The sequence below is a fragment of the Scyliorhinus torazame genome, unplaced genomic scaffold (genome assembly GCF_047496885.1).
Source record: "Scyliorhinus torazame isolate Kashiwa2021f unplaced genomic scaffold, sScyTor2.1 scaffold_477, whole genome shotgun sequence".
Taxonomy (NCBI): Eukaryota; Metazoa; Chordata; class Chondrichthyes; order Carcharhiniformes; family Scyliorhinidae; genus Scyliorhinus; species Scyliorhinus torazame.
The window spans coordinates 4,383-23,912 of NW_027308204.1; the positions used below are offsets into that span (position 1 = coordinate 4,383).

General features: G+C 44.0%; 1 protein-coding gene across 1 annotated transcript in view; it reads left to right on the top strand.

Moving 5' to 3' along the window:
• Positions 1-550: 550 nt before the first annotated feature.
• LOC140406323 (protocadherin-19-like) overlaps positions 551-19,530 on the top strand; it is a gene marked incomplete at its 5' end in the record, with an annotated part of 51,618 nt that continues 32,638 nt past the window's right edge. The window contains 2 exons of the mRNA XM_072494441.1: positions 551-609; positions 8,286-8,458. Coding sequence (XP_072350542.1) covers positions 551-609; positions 8,286-8,458 — 232 coding nt within the window. The remainder of the gene's footprint in view (positions 610-8,285; positions 8,459-19,530) is intronic.

Below are 19,530 nucleotides of genomic sequence, written 5' to 3' on the forward strand. Positions count from 1 at the left end.
GAAAACAAGAAATAAATACAGCTATTGCTGGAAATCTAAAAGGAAAAAATGCCGGAAGCATACAACTGGGCAAATAGTATCTGTGGAGAGAGAAGGTAGAGTAAATGTTTCAGACTGATAAACTGAGCCACAACCTAACCTGCATTCTCCAATTATAAAACCCTATTCTGTAAAATGTTTTTGCTTCATTTCACTTGTGTATGTATGATATGTATTGTTGTCACAACAAGTGGCTTTCTAAAGAGCTCTAGTCACAACCACGGAACACTGTTCTCCATTGCAAGCTTGCTTCCCTACAACAGAAATGAATGGCAAGCTGAAGATCTCAATGAACCTATCTATAAGAGTGATATCTCACTGACATTCGATTGAAGATGAACTGAAGTGATTAGGCTCAGGATGGATGTGGAGGTTTTGAGATCAAACAAAATAAAGTACTTTTTGGGGGGAATGGTTAAGAGGACCCAGCTTGTTCTACTGATTACAAATCGTGTGAGTTCAGAATGCTGCAGTCTTTATTTTCATTCATTTCTCTTTGTTTTATCTTTAGTCAGAAAACTACTCCATTGAGTCAAGCTACGTAAACAGCAGACAGCACCTCATTAAAAGGTAAGTCACACCCTTGTGCAGCATTAAACAGTTTGAGTGTATTCACATGATGAAGCGATCTGCCAATTATTTTTGTGTCCCTCTTGTTATTGTTAGATCTTCACCATTATCCTGATTTGGCCACATCCCACTCTGATTTAATGCTGGTCAATCTTCTCTCAGCAACTCTCTCCCTTCATGCAGAAGAAATCACCTCGGTGTCAAATTTTGTTCACAGTTCGAGCCGTCTAAAAGCATCTATTAGCGAACAAAATAGAAAAGATTATCACTGATAAAAGACCTCAGTTCCAATCTGGTTCACAGTGACACCCGGCCAACGTGCAAGAAAAGGGATTCTGGGGATAGCCACAAAAGGCACGATGAAGCAAGGCGCACTGAGAGAAAGCTATTAGAAAACTCCCCGCCAGCTTCCAGTAGGGCTTAATGGGAGAAAGTCTGCTGAGAGCAACAGGGAAAATTGCAAGTGGGTACAGAGGAAATTAAATCGGATGGTGACAGACAGAATAACAGCTTCTGCACAGAGTCCTGCAGACTTAAATTGGAAATAGCCAATATTTTCTCAGAATTTTAAAAATAAGTGTATTTTTTTAAAGATGATAATCTCTTCAGCTGTATTGAAAATTAGAAATGATTGAGGGTAAACCCACCTGTAGATGTCAAGTTTTCATTCTTTCCATGTGTTCATGGGCGGAACAGTAGCACAGTGGTTAGCATTGTTGATTCACAACGTCAGGGACCTGGGTTCGATTCCCGGCTTGGGTCAATGTCTGTGCGGAGTCTGCCCGTTCTTCCCATGTCTGCATAGGTTTCCTCCCGCAGTCCAAAAATGTGCAGGTTCAGTGGATTGGCCATGTTAAATTGCCCTTGGTGTCCAAAAGGTTAGGTAGTGTTATGGGGATAGGGTGGAGGTGTGGGCTTAAGTCGGGTCCTCTTTCCAAGGGCCGGTGCAGACTCGATGGGCCGAATGGCCTCCTGCACTGTAACTTCTATGATTCAAAAACTATGCACAGAATATTGCATCAATAATAAATACAAATAGCCTGCAGAGAGAGGTAGAGTTGGGATGCATTCCACATACTTGCAAGTTTTAGACTCGAACTAACCCATTATTATATTTGATAATATGGGATCAGAAATTAGCTGTACTGCTGACCTCTGCTTTTTCATCCTTTTGGGAAAACAGTGCAAAGTAGTTTCATTAAAAGTTATAAATTCATTTGGTGGTGTGTCATGTAATTATCCAGTGATTGCAGCTTATAACCAACAGCTCCAGAGCTTTTTGACAGTTTTTTTCTCCATTGCCAATTGCTTCCTCTTCCTTTCGTCCCTTTGTTGTAGTGATTGCTGCTCTGTTCAAAATGACAGAGCTTTGGTATATTGCCATTCCAAAAACAGCTCAGTTCATAGACCTGTTTAACCTCATGGTCTCACCACCAAACAGAACTTTATTCTTACCTGAAGTCCACAAGTATACAATATCCCTCATCACTGGAGAGCAATCGGCAAATGGAAACCCTGAATTGGACTGATCTGATCTCTCCACACATGTTCATCCAATGCCTGTGTCTATGTATTTGCATTGTGTATTTTCTTTTCATGTAAGGAATGATCTGTTTGAGCTGCTCGCAGAACAATACTTTTCACTGTACCTTGGTACACGTGACAATAAACCAATCCAATCCAGAACGTTTCTGCCGAGACTTTTCATCTTCATCTTGGAGAGCTGACCTCCATGTGTTGCACTTTTTTGCCTTTGTCATTGTGCGCCAACCTCTGCTGGGCTGTGATTCGCCTATTTGGAGTGCGCACGCGAGGGACTGATTCCACCATTGGGGGTTGGGGACAGAGGTACCCTCAGTGGATCAGCCGCTTTTTACAGTGCCACCCGATTCTCCTGGTGATTGAAGCTGCTGGAAAATATAATCAGGCAAGCTGCATAACAAGTTATTGAACCTCTACCGAGGTTTTGCACCCCTACCAGAGCTGTCAGTTCCAGCCGTGCTGTCAGGGTTCAAATTTCACTCCCACTGAGGTTTAACAAATCCCAATGACGAATGGAATAAAGAAGCATAGCAGCACATTAAATACGTAGAAAACCAGCTCAAGTGTAAAACATGCAGTGTAAATTGCATATGGGGAAAGATATCAATGCTAAGGGAGGGGGTAATGACCAATGTGCATTAGTTTACTCTCCTCCCCCTCCCTGGACTAGTTTGTTCCCAGGATCGGTCCCTCAGTGTAAACTCTGTGTAAAAAACAGCTTGTAATATTTTAATTTTAATAAATGCAGTTCTGCTACTAAGAATATAGCACAAGGACATGCTTGTGTATTGCTTTCCAATCTGGGAGTATCCGTCTTCAAGGGTAATTTATAAACAGACTAGCCTGAACATAAAGTATGTTTTATCTCCATTTGTTTTTTGTTAACATTGCCACTTTCCCATTTAAAGGTAATTATATCCTGCAGCAGCAATCCAACAACAGTGGATTTTCTTTCAAACAAGCTCAGGTATACAAGAAGTGACCCATTGGTCAATTCTGAGAATGCAGAATTAAGCCGAAATTGACAAGAAGGCTTTAGAAATAGAGATAAAGCAGATTTAACACAAATCATTTACAGAGCGATGGATTGTAGCATATAAACTAAATTTGCTTTGCCCTACTTAACAACAGCAAAGAATAAAGAAAAATACAGCACAGGAACAGGCCCTTCGGCCCTCCAAACCCGTGCCGACTATGCTGCCCGACTAAACTACAATCTTCTGCACTTCCTGGGTCCGTATCCTTCTATTCCCATCCTATTCATGTATTTGTCAAGATGCCCCTTAAATGTCACTTTCGTCCCTGCTTCCACCACCTCCTCCGGTAGCGAGTTCCAGGCACCCACTATCCTATGTGTAAAAAACTTGCCTCGCACATCTACTCTAAACCTTGCCCCTCACACCTTAAACCTATGCCCCCTAGTAATTGACCCCTCTACCCTGGGGAAAAGCCTCTGACTACCCACTCTGTCTATGCCCCTCACAATTTTGTAGACCTCTATCAGGTTGCCCCTCAACCTCGGGCGTTCCAATGAGAACAAACCAAGTTTTTTCAACCGCTCCTCATAGCTAATGCCCTCCATACCAGGCAACATTCTGGTAAATCTCTTCTGCACCCTCTCTAAAGCCTCCACATCCTTCTGGTAGTGTGGCGACCAGAATTAAACACTATACTCCAAGTGTGGCCTAACTAAGGTTCTATACAGCTGCAACATGACTTGCCAATTCTTATACTCAATGCCTCGGCCAATGAAGGCAAGCATACCGTATGCCTTCTTGACTACCTTCTCCACCTGTGTTGCCCCTTTCAGTGACCTGTGGACCTGTACACCTAGATCTCTCTGACTTTCAATACTCTTGAGGGTTCTACCATTCACTGTATATTCCCTACCTGCATTAGACCTTCCAAAATGCATTACTTCTCATTTGTCTGGATTAAACTCCATCTGCCATCTCTCTTCCCAAGTCTCCAAACAATCTAAATCCTGCTGTATCCTCTGACAGTCCTCATCGCTATCCGCAATTCCACCAACCTTTGTGTCGTCTGCAAACTTACTAATCAGACCAGTTACATTTTCCTCCAAATCATTTATATATGCAACAAACAGCAACGGTCCCAGCACTGATCCCTGCGGAACACCACTAGTCACAGCCCTCCAATTAGAAAAGCATCCTTCCATTGCTACTCTCTGCCTTCTATGACCTAGCCAGTTCTGTTTCCACCTTGCCAGCTCACCCCTGATCCCGTGTGACTTCACCTTTTGTACTAGTCTACCATGAGGGATCTTGTCAAAGGTCTTACTGAAGTCCATATAGACAACATTCACTGCCCTACCTGCATCAATCATCTTTGTGACCTCCTCGAAAAACTCTATCAAGTTAGTGAGACACGACCTCCCCTTCACAAAACCATGCTGCCTCTCACTAATACGTCCATTTGCTTCCAAATGGGAGTAGATCCTGTCTCGAAGAATTCTCTCCAGTAATTTCCCTACTACTGACGTAAGGCTCACCGGCCTGTAGTTCCCTGGATTATCCTTGCTACCCTTCTTAAACAGAGGAACAACATTGGCTATTCTCCAGTCCTCCGGGACATCACCTGAAGACAGTGAGGATCCAAAGATTTCTGTCAAGGCCTCAGCAATTTCCTCTCTAGCCTCCTTCAGTATTCTGGGGTAGATCCCATCAGGCCCTGGGGACTTATCTCCCTTAATGTTTTTCAAGACGCCCAACACCTCGTCTTTTTGGATCTCAATGTGACCCAGGCTATCTACACACCCTTCTCCAGACTCAACATCTACCAATTCCTTCTCTTTAGTGAATACTGATGCAAAGTATTCATTTAGTACCTCGCCCATTTCCTCTGGCGCCACACATAGATTCCCTTGCCTATCCTTCAGCGGGCCAACCCTTTCCCTGGCTACCCTCTTGCTTTTTATGTATGTGTAAAAAGCCTTGGGATTTTCCTTAACCCTATTTGCCAATGACTTTTCGTGACCCCTTCTAGCCCTCCTGACTCCTTGCTTAAGTTCCTTCCTACTTTCCTTATATTCCACACAGGCTTCGCCTGGTAAGCCTTTTAGCCCTGACAAATGTCTCCTTTTTCTTTTCGACGAGGGCTACAATATCTCTCGTTATCCAAGGTTCCCGAAAATTGCAGTATTTATCCTTCTTCCTCACAGGAACATGCCGGTCATGAATTCCTTTCAACTGACACCTGAAAGCCTCTCACATGTCAGATGTTGATTTACCCTCAAACATCCGCCCCCAATCTAGGTTCTTCAGTTCCCGCCTAATATTGTTATAATTAGCCTTCCCCCAATTTAGCACATTCACCCTAGGACCACTCCTATCCTTGTCCACCAGCACTTTAAAACTTACTAAATTGTGGTCACTGAAACTTCGACCACCTGGCCGGGCTCATTCCCCAATACCAGGTCCAGTACCACCCCATCCCTAGTTGGACTGTCGACATATTGTTTTAAGAAGCCCACCTGGATGCCCCTTACAAACTCTGCCCCGTCCAAGCCCCTGGCACTAAGTGAGTCCCAGTCAATATTGGGGAAGTTGAAGTCTCCCATCACCACAACCCTGTTGTTTTTACTCTTTTCCAAAATCTGTCTACGTATCTGCTCCTCTATCTCCCGCTGGCTGTTGGGAGGCTTGTAGTAAACCCCCAACATTGTGACTGCACCCTTCTTATTCCTGATCTCTACCCATATAGCCTCACTGCCCTCTGAGGTGTCCTCCCGTAGTACAGCTGTGATATCCTCCCTAACCAGTAGCGCAACTCCGCCACCCCTTTTACATCCTCCTCTATCCCACCTGAAACATCTAACTCCTGGAACGTTTAGCTGCCAATCCTGCCCTTCCCTCAACCAGATCTCTGTAATGGCAACAACATCATAGTTCCAAGTACTAATCCAAGCTCTAAGTTCATCTGCCTTACCCGTAATACTTCTTGCATTAAAACATATGCACTTCAGGCCACCAGAGCCGCTGTGTTCAGCAACTTCACCCTGTCTGCTCTGCCTCAGAGCCATACTGTCCCTATTCCCTAGTTCTCCCTCAATGCTCTCACCTTCTGACCTATTGCTCCCGTGCCCACCCCCTTGCCATACTAGTTTAAACCCTCCCGCATGACATTAGCAAACCTCGCGGCCAGGATATTTATGCCTCTCCAGTTTAGATGCAACCCGTCCTTCTTATATAGGTCACACCTGCCCCGGAAGAGCTGCCAGTGGTCCGGATAACGGAAACCCTCCCTCCTACACCAGCTGTTTAGCCATGTGCTTAGCTGCTCTATCTTACTATTTCTAGCCTCACTGGCACGTGGCACAGGGAGTAATCCCGAGATTACAACCCTAGAGGTCCTGTCTTTTAACTTTCTGCCTAGCTCCCTGAACTCCTGCTGCAGGACCTCATGCCCCTTCCTGCCTATGTCATTAGTACCAATATGTACAACGACCTCTGCCTGTTTGCCCTCCCCCTTCAGGATGCCCTCTACCTGTTCGGAGACATCCTGGACCCTGGCACCAGGGAGGCAACATACCATCCTGGAGTCTCTTTCATGTCCACAGAAGCGCCTATCTGTGCCCCTGACTATAGAGTCCTCTATGACTATTGTTCTTCTGCGCTTTGACCCTCCCTTCTGAACATCAGAGCCAGCCACTGCTCTGGCTGCTGCTGTTATCCCCTGATAGGCTATCCCCTCCGACAGTATCCAAAGGGGTATACCTGTTCGAGAGGGGGACAACCACAGGGGATTCCTGCACTGACTGCCTGCCCTTTCTGGTGGTCACCCATTTCTCTGCCTGCACCTTGGGTGTGACCACATTTATATAACTGCTATCTATGACGCTTTCCGCCACCTGCATGCTCCTAAGTGCATCCAATTGCTGCTCCAACCGAACCATGCGGTCTGTGAGGAGCTCCAGTTGGGTGCACTTTCTGCAGATGAAGCCATCCGGGACGCTGGAAGCCTCCCGGACCTGCCACATCTCACAGTCAGAGCACTGCACCCCTCTAGCTGACATTGCGTCAATTAATTAGTAAATTGAAGTTAAAAGTTTTTTTTTAAATGTTTTAAGTTACTGTTAACTATATGTTTCCTAGCACTAGATTTCTACTATAAATGTGAAAGCTCAATACAGTACTCTCCGATCTCTGGCTTAGATACCCCTCTAATTATAATTATGTTTAATTAGTTTACCAATACTTAATTTTTTAAGTTTAGTGTATATTCCCAACCAGCCAATCAGGTCACAGCTTTTCTGTGATGTCACTTCAGTTTCCCCCCACCCCACCCCCACACACACAATTTGAAAAGGTAATAAAAGTAAAAATGAGTAAAAATCACTTACTTATCTTCTGAGGGTCTCAGGTTCTCTCCCTGCTGATTAAAAGTTACAGGCCAGGAGAAAGAGAGAGAACAAAACAGTAGGGAAAAAGCACCTTCTCCCACTCTGCACCGAATTACCTCACTGCACCAAATTACCAAGTTTCAAATTCTCACTCTGGATGTGTCTTACTCACTCAGGCTGTATCTCTTTGACCTGCGCAACGCTTACTGAGTGCGCTTTCTGTCTGTCTTTTATACAGACTTCAGGATGACTCACACTACTTAAACTTCAAAGAGACAAATACAATGTGTACCTTTGTGCCCCTAAACAGGCCTCAGGTGACTGCCAGATAACTGCCTCTCAGCAATTAGGGTGGGGGCAGCTTCAGCCAATCAGACACTAATCTACACTGCACTTTTAACTGAAAAACAGCAGAATTAGATTTACCACTTACCTTTCCTGGTTACCTCAGTGCACCAAATTACCAAGTTTCAAATTCGCACTCTGGATGGGTCTTACTCACTCAGGCTGTGTCTCTTTGACCTGCGCAACGCTTACTCCAACAGCAAACCTGGGGGGCGGGGGGGGGGGGGGTGGGGTGCGGGTGCTGCATTAGGGAAAAATATGACTTCTTGGTTTTGATACATTTTGACACATTGTAATATCTGGCTGTGTATGTTTGATGGGTTTCATTGTACGGCAATATGTATTGCAATGCATTTCTTTTCCATAAGGAGAGCATTATCTGGTACTGCTAGGATTGATAATAAATCAGTATTGCTTCACACTCCAGTAGTTCCACATTCAAAGACCTGGAAAGAAACAGTCTCAAGGACAGTGGACATGAAGAAAGTGACCAAACTGACAGCGAACATGATGCGCATCGAGGCCTGTATTGTGACACAGCCATCAATGAAGTGTTGAATACTACTCTCAATTCCGCCGGGTCTCAGGTACCTGAACAAGGTAAGATGATTAAAGTAATGTTGCCAAGGTCACGGCAAAAGATTGGTAGGTGTAATGGATTTCTCCTTTGTACTCATACATTTAGTGAACATGGATACTGATCATGATACCCTGCCCTGGGCTCAGGGTGATTCAGTGGCATTTGTTTTTTGAGAAAATTTGTTCAAATTAAGTAATAATCACATGAGGTGCCCTTTACACTACTTTAATTTGAATTAATATACAACTCAAATTAAGTAATTCTGTATTTAGACTGCAAGTACACTTTGCTGGGCTAATTTATGAAAAGTTCTTCATTTAAATTCAAATAAACCCTTTTTTGTGAATAATTTAAAGTTTATTTATATATTAACTCTAGTAAAACAGGTTATTAATCAACTTGGATTTTTTAAGAATGATTGTTTTTAAATCAGAAAGGACTTCCATCGTGTTATTGCTTAAAGGGGCACAGACTTCATGAGAAGCTGTTTGGCTTTTTTCCTTCCCCCAATCAAATGGTTTACCACAGAATAAATGTTTCATTTTGACACAGGGCTGCGTGGCCATTTTAGTACTATTTGCAAATTGTTTTTCCACTGAAAGCTGTGCCTTTAATTATTTCTTCATTTGTTCTTGGGATATGGCTGCAAGGCTGTAGTTATTGCCTATCTCTCATTACCACTGAGACAGTGGATGGCTGAGTGCTTGTAGAGATGTCGATTCCACAATGGTATTAGAAAGGGACACCCAAGACATTAATCCAGCAAAAAGAAATTAGCGATATATGCCCAAGTCAAGATGTTGTGTGACTTGAAGGAAGAATGGAGATATTGGTGTCCTCAAGACATGCTGCTTTTCTCCTCGGTGGAAGAGTTCGCAGAGAAGGGACGTGCAATAGGAGTATCTTAGGTTTGTTGATATGAAGTCATAACTCAGAAGCTGTCTTCTTTTATGACACAGAGATAATACAAGTGTATTGCAGAAAGTTAAGTGGACGTTACTCGGAAGGAAAGAGGTTGGTGTAGTGTGATTCTTCATTTTTGTGTTGAATCTCAGCATTAAAGAGGCAGTGCAAATTCTTAACCCATGGTTGTTTGTGATTGGATCTCATCTACTGCATGGGGTACTTAAGTACAGTTATCTCAATGAAAAAGAGGAAATCTAAGCTGATTTTGACATCACTATATCAACATGCTGGAAAAGATGAGTCCTCAGTTCCCATTGATAGGGTCACTGTTATAGTTGACATGCCCATGGCTGTTGTAAATTTGCAAGATTCCTAGCCTCTGACCTGCACTTGTAGCCACCAGTATTTATATGGCTGTCCAGTTAAGTTTCTGGTCAATGGTAAGCCCCCAGGCTGTTGATAGTGGGGGAATTCAGCGATGGTAATGCCATTGAATGTCAAAGGGTGATGGTTAGATCCTCTCTTGTTGGAAATGGTCATTGCCTGGGACTTGTGTGGGCCGAATGATACTTGCCACGTGTCAGCCCAAGTCTGTATATTATCCAGGTCTTTGGACATGGACTGCACCTGTAACTGAGGAATCGCAGATGGTGTTGAACATTGTGCAATCATGAGCAAATATCCCCACTTCTGATTTATGATGGAAGGGAGGTCATTGATGAAACAGCTGAAGGTGCTTGGGCCTAGGATACTACCTGAGCCGTAATGTCCTGGAGCTGAGATGACTGATCTCAAACAACCACAACTCTCTTCCTTTGTGCCAGGCATGACTCCAACCAGTGAAGAGTTTGTCCCCTGATTCCCATTGACTCCAGTTTCGCTGGGGCTCCTTGATGCCATACACCAACAAATGTGGCCTTGATGTCAAGGCAGCGTTTAACTCTCACCTCACAATTCAGCTTTTTGTCCATGTTTGAACCAAGGCTGTAACGCGGTCAGGAGCAGAGTGAGCCTGGCGGAATCCAAACTGAGCATCAGTGAGCAGGTTATTGCTGAGTAAGTGCCACTGTTCACGATCCCTTCACCTCTTTACTGATGATCAAGATTAAACTGATGGGGCGGTAATTGACCAAGTTGAATTTGGCCTGCTTTTTGTGTATATGACATAGCTGGGCAACTTTCCACATTGCTGGTTAGCTGCCAGTGTTGTAGCTGCACTGGAACAGCTTGGCTAGGGGTGTGTGGTAGGTTTTGGAGCACAAGTCTTCAGTACTATTGCCAGAATATTGTCAGGGCCCAGAGACATTGCAGTATCAAAGTCACCAATAGTGATTAAAATGGAGATGGTCAAGTCACTGTAATCGTAGATGGGGACGTGTGGTTGGAGGAGATTACAGCGATAAGGAAGGTTTAGGCAGTGGAGGAATTTGAAAACAAGGTTGGAAATTTTAAAATCGAGGCGTTGTTTAATTGAGAGCCAGCAGAGGTCAAGGCGCGAGTTAACAGGCAGCTGAATTTAGATGAGCTCAAGTTTATCAAGAGTGAAATGAGGGAAGCTGACCAGCAGTGAAGTGGAACAGTAAACTTAAAGGTAACAAAGGCATGCATAGGGGTTTCAGCAACAGATGAGCTGAGACAGAGGCAGAGTTGGGCCATGATACTGAAATGGAATTAGGCAGTCTTAATGATGGAGCAGATATGTGGTCAGAAGTTCATCTCGCAGTCAGGTATGACTTGTGAACAGTCTGGTTGAGCCTCAGACGGTTTGCCACGGAGAGGGATGGAGTCAATGGCTATGGAATAGAATTTTTAGAATAGAGGTGTTCACAATTAAATAGGTTTTGTGACAGTACCTCAGGAGAAACTGTTCCTGCTGATAAATAGGTTGATAAACAGAGGATACTGATTTAAGTCAACTGAAAAAAGAAGAGGGGGAGTGAGGTGAATGTTTTTCTGCAGAGAATTTGATCTGACCCTGATAAGATGGCAGAAACAGATTCAATAGTAACTTTCAAAATGGAACAGGGTATGTAATTGCAGGACCATGGGGAAAGAGCAGGGGAGTGCAAACAATTGGATAGCTTTCTGAGAACAGGCACAAAGGGCCAAATGGCTTCCTTCTGTGTTGTAGGATTCTGTGATATGGGCCGGGATTCTCCCCTACCCAGCGGGGCGGGGGGTCCCGCGGGATGCAGTGGCGGGAACCACTCCGGCGTCGGGCCACCCCAAAGGTGCGGATTTCTCCGCACCTTTAGGGGCCAAGCCCTCACCTTGAGGGGCTAGGCCTGCGCCAGAGTGGTTGGCGTGCCGCCGGCTGGCGGGAAAGGCCTTTGGCGCCACGCCAGCCGGGGCCGAAGGGATTCCGCCGGCCGGCAGAAGTCTGCGCATGCACGGGAGCATCAGCGGCTGCTGACGTCATCCCTACGCATGCACGGGGGGGGGGGTCACTTCCGCATCGGCCATCACGGAGGCTATGGCCGAGGCGGAAGGAAAAAAGTGCCCCCACGGCACAGGCCCGCCTGCGGATCGGTGGGCCCCGATCGCGGACCAGGCCACCGTGGGGGCACCCCCCGGGGCCAGATCGTTCCGCCCCCCCCCCCCAGGACCCTGGAGCCCGCCAGCCCCTCCGGTAAGGTAGGTGGTTTGATTCACAGCAGCGGGACTTCGGCCCATCGCGGGCCGGAGAATCGCCGGGGGGGAACCCGCCGACCGGCGTGGCGCGATTCCCGCCCCAACCGAATTTTCGGTGCCGGAGAATTCGGCGGCCGGCGGGGGCGGGATTTACGCCGCCCCCGGTGATTCTCCGACCTGGCGGGAGGTCGGAAAATCTCGCCCATGGTTTGTGATAAATAACCTGATACTGTTACTGGTCGCCTGTGGATCTGACTGTAAATGAAAGTTGGCACATCTGACGTCAGCTAACACTTTTTGCAGGTTCCCGAATCTGCCACAAATTCTCAACATTCAGCCAGGATATCAGCTCTGTTTACTTGTCTGTTTTTATCATACTTAATTCAATTTGTGATCAAATTACACCAAGAAAGGTACTTGCCTCTCATCTATATAATATTTAAAAATAAATTCTTCCACCTTATTATGATTGTGTTTGCAGATCCATTTTAAGATCCAGCCTGCGGACCTTAGTGTATGTGGAACATTGGGCCATCACTGAATGGTTCTATTGAAATTTCCACAGGCCAACCAACTGGATGTCCTTTGGAAAGTGCCCACACCTAGAAATTACAATTTAAACAAATTCCTGTTTCTACATCTGAAGGCACACTAAGGAGCAGCTCAGAGCATCTCAGGCAATTGCAGCTTTGTTCCTATCATCTCAAGATCAGAAAACAGATAGATCAAGCCCAAATCTTCCTGATGTCGTTGGCTTATGCCCGCATGAGGCAATACACTTATTGGCTTCGTCATTTATGAGAGATAAGGGGCGGGATTTTCCAGTCTTGACTGTGGCAGGACCTGTTGCGAGCGAGAAAGGAAAATTTGGGGTTCCAGCCAAAACTCCATTCACTTTCAGCGGCACCAGAAAATCCCAGTGAACACTTCGGATAAGGGAGGCCATTTAGCTCATCAGTAGGCTCGATGGCTAACATGTGGATCAGATTAACATTGGCAACACGGGGTTCAGTCCACGTGCTGGCTTAGGTGAATATTGGGCACACCTCATGGTAGTGAAAATCACAACTCACACAGTCATGCTGAGGCGATTAATGGCCTAGAACCTGACTTCAGGAAGAGAACGCAAGGATAAAGGATAACTTATAATAGTTATTCTATAGCAAACACCAGAAAGAGGTTGCCCGTCTGGTTCAACATCTCGTTAGTTGGCCTACCTTTTAACAAACTCTCAGCCACCAGTGAACACAAACACGATATCCTCAGAAATGGAATTTGAAATAAAAATCATATTTTCAGAGCTGTAGCACCATACCGAAAAGGTGAAATTCCCATGCTAAGTTCAACTCATTCTCCGGAGCAGAAGCAATTTTACTCACGGTGACTGTTATATTTCTTTGTTGCCGCAAAAAGAAAAGATATGGAGGTGCCCACCCCCTGGATTCTTGTAAAATACGATGAGAGGTTTATTAAGAGTGTTGCTCGTACAATCAAGATGGTGATCTGCTCAAAGCCCACGCAAACACTCTGCTGACATCACTGCGCATCACGTTTCGCTGAATCAGCAAGAATATTAGATAATAGCATAATAATCTTTATTGTCACAAGTAGGCTCATATTAACACTGCAATGAAGTTACTGTGAAAAGCCCCTCATTGCCACACTCCGGCGCCTGTTCAGGTACACAGAGGGTGAATTCAAAATGTCTAAATTACCTAACAGCCCGTCTTTCAGGACTTGTGGAAGGGAACCGGAGCACCTGGAAGAAACCCACGCAGACACAGGGAGAACGTGCAGACTCCACACAGACAGTGACCCACGCCGGGAATCGAACCTGGGACCCTGGAGCTGTGAAGCAACAGTGCTACCCACTGTGTTACCGTGCAGTGACAAGTTCAGATTTTGTTTCTGAGGACTTTTCAATACTTATAGTGACAGATACTGAAATAACTACTCAAGACGTACTATCTACAGAAAGGAATGAGCACACTTCTGATGTCGCAAGTAGCCGAGTTCAAGAACACCAAATTCTATCAATAAGGGATAGGCGTTCACCACAAAGACTGTCTTATTGAACTGTGTATATATAAAGAAATAACTTACCAGGGAATCTATTAGATAAATAATTGTTGTTGTTGCACTCGTGAAGTAAAGAGGGAGGGGTGTTATGTATCTGTGAATACATTGGCTGGCTTCGTGTCAGTTTGTAATGACGCGAGCAGTGTTTGCGTGGGGTTTCGGCAGATCATCATCCTGATTGTTTCAGAAACACCTTTAATAAACCTCTCATCGGTGTTTGCAAGAATCGGATCTTGGTCCCTTCCATACCTTTTCTCTTTGTGGCAACAAAGAAACACAGCAAATACCAAGTCAACTGCAATTGTTTCCAGAATTTTTATAACATGGAGAGATATTTCATTTCTCAAAGGCTCTAAATGTAAAAACGCCAGCAACAGCCTGCAATTAGATTGGACCCGTACCAAAGTAAAACATTACTCCCATGACAGGTAAAATAAGTTGACAACAAAGCAAAGAAAGATACATTTAGTGCAGGTGACCAACAGCTTGGTCAAAGAGCTCATTTTTAAGAAGTGCTTTAAGGGAGGAGAGAGACAAGGAGGTCTAGGGAGGGAATTCCAAAACTTCGGGCCGAAGCAGTGAAGGCTGCACAAGAGGTTATAATTGGAGAAGATCCATGTTCTCGGAAACAGCAGAACAACCTGCAACCGAGCCAGGCTTCCCCTTGTACTATTGATTCAGGTAGTGATTTTTGTGGTTCAGGTCTGGCTTCAGGTTCAAGGGCCTTGGGATGAGTTCAGACTGAATCAAATCTGCACCAAGGTTGCTTTGCTCAATCCTGATTAGCACCGCATTAACATATATTTGGAGGAACATTTAGCTGTGTGTTGGACAAAATAAAACAAACAAACAACCGGAGGTTACCCAGTTTCCACACATTACCAGACATAATTAATGGGAAACTATGTACAGTGTGTGGCGGCGTTTTTACCTGTCAGCATGCCACTGAAGACTACGAGTAATGACTCTCAAAGAGACATGCTGAGACTGGATCGACCTAAATGTGTCAGATGTCTGACATTAATCGAGCATGTAGTGTTTTGTAGCACATTGCTCACTTAAAAAATGAAAATGTACATATTTTCAGTATCAGAACCCAGCGACTTTCCTGGTAGTTTCATCAGTCTGTTTATTGTACTTTTATACCCATGAGTTTTATTACAGAGACCGGCAATCAAGCAATGTAGGTGAGGAATATATTGCAGCTCCAGGGAAAACAGAGGGCAGGGCTGGAATTCTCCGGCCGTTGGGATTCTCTGTTCCCACCGACAGCGCACCCCAGCTCGTGGGTTTCCCAGCAGCGTGGAGTGGTTTCAATGGGAAATCCTATTGACAAGTGGCAAAAGTAGTGAATCCTGCCACCAGCAAACAGTGCACCACTGAGAAACACATGGCTGTGGGACCGGAGAATCTAGCCCCAGTCCATTAGAGTTGCATTGAAATGCTGAGGATTTGAGTTAGACTCATCCAAGCTGCTCAAAGAAGGCACGATTGTTATTTTGGTCACTCATGCAGCTAAAAGTTGTGGTTGCTTCCTTTCTCCTGCTCCCCCGTTTCCAAATCAATGGGGTTGGTTTTAACTATTCCTGCAGCAGCTACCTATCAGTTTTACACCCAATGAATGGAAAGGGAAAACGGGCAGGGTGGAAAATGGGCAGTTCAACCCCAGTGGGACAAGTTAGAAATGACTCTATGATCCTTAAACCCAAGTGTTCCAGTGTAAGATTATTGACACTGAACCTCATACAAGAAAGCCTTGGAGATGTCTCTGTTTCTGAATAATGCTCTTCCTGAATATGCCAAAATGAATCTTTCTGCAATGGTTTGCTATCAAAACTTTCTTTTAGTTCCTATGACTGGCCACCAAAATTTTGACTTTATCATTTTCAGATGGAAACCATGGTTTCAAAGTTTAAACTAATTCTGTTAGTTTTCCCCCCAAATCCAATCTATAATCACAAAAATGGAATTGCAAATCTAGGAATGTAAGAAGAAAGGCCATTACATCCCTATCACTACTAACTGCCCCATCTTAGCAGCCACCAGTACTTTGAACACTCCCAGTACGTGTCTCCACTAGATAGATTATTCCATGTACTTATTACTGAATAGAAATATTCTTCTTGATCCCTGTTCTTAAACCTATTTCTGTGTAATTCTCAGTTATGTCCTCTGGTAGCATTCTTTAGTCTTTGAAATAACATTTTAGTTGTATCTTAACTGCACCATTGAATACATATTTTGCAGGCTCCACCACCCCGCCTGTTGACATTTTTCTTTCCAGACTATAAACATTGGATTTCTATAATCTTTTCTCCAAGCTCATCTCCTTTGAAGTTCTATCTTTCTACAGTGCAATAGATCCAGTGCACTAATTATAGTCTGACTAATGTTTCGAAATACCTCAATGTAACTTCTGTCGCCTTTATCTCGTTACATGTTCGAACATTATATTCAGTTCTTTTAAGTCGTTCTGCTGTGTTTACAGTATCTGGATAATGAAATTGATCATCCTTTTCTGAGCATACCTATGTTAAAATTTATTTGTTACTTTTGGCTGTGTAGCAAGTATTCTGAAAACCTTCACCGCACCCTCTGTCTCCTTTGTTCTATTGTTTGAACAATACCAGCAAAATTGGCAAACTGCAGTTGGTTTTGGTTGGAGTCAGAAAGTTGAGACTAAGCTGTTTTCAGTTATAGCAGTATTGGAGAGGAGGGGATAAGTTTTCCTGAGCTTAATGACATAATTTAACCATTTGAAAATCTTATAGCCTGACTTTATTTGTTCGTATGGTCACATTTATGCTGTGTGGAACCTTCAATATCTGCTTTATCCCTGACATTCTCAAAGAAAACGATCCTCTTTTTCTAACTGTGCTTCCCATTTAAGTTACTGTTGTCCAAGTCTTTCTCTAGCTTAGTTCTTATAATAGCTCCCGTTAATTTACTTAGAATTGATCCTAGACGAATGAGAATGTAATTGTCAGTCTCGTCATCCCCTTTTAAATGTAGCTGCCATGTTTGCATCTTTGACTTTCCTGTGTAATTTCTTCCCTTCATGTCTGAAGGATATTGTCACCTAGTCACGGCATTTGTTGGTCTTATCACACCCATCCCCCCCCCCCCCCGCCACAAACCTATTGAGTATCTCTTCCGCACCGACTTTTAATGAATGCATTGAATGTACTACGGAGCCTGAACAAGAAGTTAATACTATCTGTCTCGAGTAGATGTTTGCAGAAAATATCCAAATCACATGGCACGGTAGGGCGGCACTGTGGTTAGCACTGCTGCCTCACAGCGCCAGGAACCTGGGTTTGATTCCAAACTTGGGTGACTGTGTAGAGTTTGCACATTCTCCCCTTGTCTGTGTGGGTTTCCTTCTGGGGGCTCCGGTTTCCTCCCAAAGTCCAAAGATGTGCAGGTTATGTGGGCTAGCCATACTAAATTGCCCCTTAGTGTCCAAAGGTTAGGTGGGATTATGGAATAGGGCATGAGCCTGGAAACCTAGGACAGGTAAGGTGCTCTTTTGAAGTGTTGGTGCAGACTCGATGGGCCGAATGGCCTCCTGCACCGATTCTATGATATTTTTAAGCATGCCTTACATTTTTCTTTTTAGATTCATCTTTAAATTATAACTTATTTAAATATTCATTTATAGGAACAATATTGGAATAATATTGCAATATTATGCTTTACATTATCATCTATACCCATTTCTAGGCATGTGTGCGCACTTTGTGTTAGGTAGATATTGTCTAATATATTTGAAATAGATCTTCGGGAAACTACTGTATCCAATTAAATGATGCAACCTGATTGGCACTATTTTCAATTTTACATGTTAACTATATAATTTAACGTAGATTTTGTTGGAAAACATGGTCCATCCATTCATGACATCGGGAGTAAACAATCTATGGGTGTGATTCTCCAGACCGTAAATTCCTGCCTGAGGTCAATGGACCTTTACATGATCCGTGCCGTGGCAATCTTGCAGTGAGGGGGTGGAAGAATCCAGCCCAATGTATATTTTTTTCCTAAAAGGTGAAATTTGGTAGTTAACCTTTTGTCCACCAGCCCTCCTGAGAGTAGTTGTTTTGCACACTTTGCTAACAGAAAGAGCCCGAGATTTGGTTGAGAGGTCTCTCAAGTTCACTCAGTATTCCTTCTTTGACATAGAATGCAGGACCACTGATTAAGGTGCACAAGCTCAAAATAAACCTGCAATATGGGACAATGTGGATGAATGAAGACTTGCCAAATAAATGGATAAAAACAAATTACTGCAGATGCTGTAATCTGAAACTAAAGAGAAAATGCTGCAAAATCTCAGCACGTCTGGCAGTATCTGTAGGGAGAGAAAAGAGCTAACATTTCAAGTCCAAATGACCCTTTGTCAAAGCTAAAAGACATAGAAAGTGGGAAATATTTATACTGTGGAGTGAGTGAATAAAATATGGGTCATAGCCACAGAAACCAAGGGAACAGAGTGCTAATAGCCACAGAAACCAAAAGGAAAGAGTGCTAATGGTAGTCCCCAGAGAGAACAAAAGGCGTGAAAGGCCAAAAGCAGAGAAACTTAACACCAGAGGGTAAACTGTAACAGGTGTAGATATGGGGGAGGGGAAGGGGGAAGCAAAGGGGTGAAAAGGTAAGGAATGGGGGGGATAAGATGGGGGGGGGGGTAAATATATATATATATAGAAAGACGAGAAAAAAAGAAATGGTAAAAGACAGTTAAAATAAAATGGGATGAAAACAAAGGGGTCGAGATGGCGTAGAGCTAATCATCTGAAGTTGTTGAATTTGATTTTGAGACCAGAAGGCTGAGGCGTGCCGCACCGGAAGATGAGATGTTGTTCCAGTTTGCGCTGAGCTCCACTGGAACATTGCAGCAGTCCAAGGACAGACATGTGGGCATGGGAGCAGGGTCTTGTGTTAAAATGGCAAGCAACAGGAAGGTCAAGGTCCTGAATGTGCACAGACCGAAGGTGCTCAGCAAAGTGATCACCCAGTCTGCGTTTGGTCTCTCCGATATAGAGGAGGAGACCACACTGAAGACTTGCCTCCTGGTTCCTGATTGCAACATTAGGTTGTTCACATGTGGCTGTTGCAGTTCACATTATAAATGAATGTTCAATCATTAGCTGACTCCATATGTACAGGAGAATTTATTTGTGTGTGCTATCTTTTTGAGTGATTCTTTCATTCGCTAATTTTCAGAGATGCCTAACCCCAGTTCCAAGTATAATCCTTACTTGCATAAAAGTTTGCGATTTGAATGCCAGTCCAGGAAGTCCAGCCATCAAACTGGTTGCTGCTTCATTTTATTAGGCCCTGTGGATTTAAAAAATAATCTTTGCTCTGAAATCTAAGACCCTACATCATATACCAGTTGCTGATTTTTTTAAGCACTGAGGTTTTTCATCCTTTAATCAACTTAAGAAAACTTTTCCATTTGCAAATTTTTCGC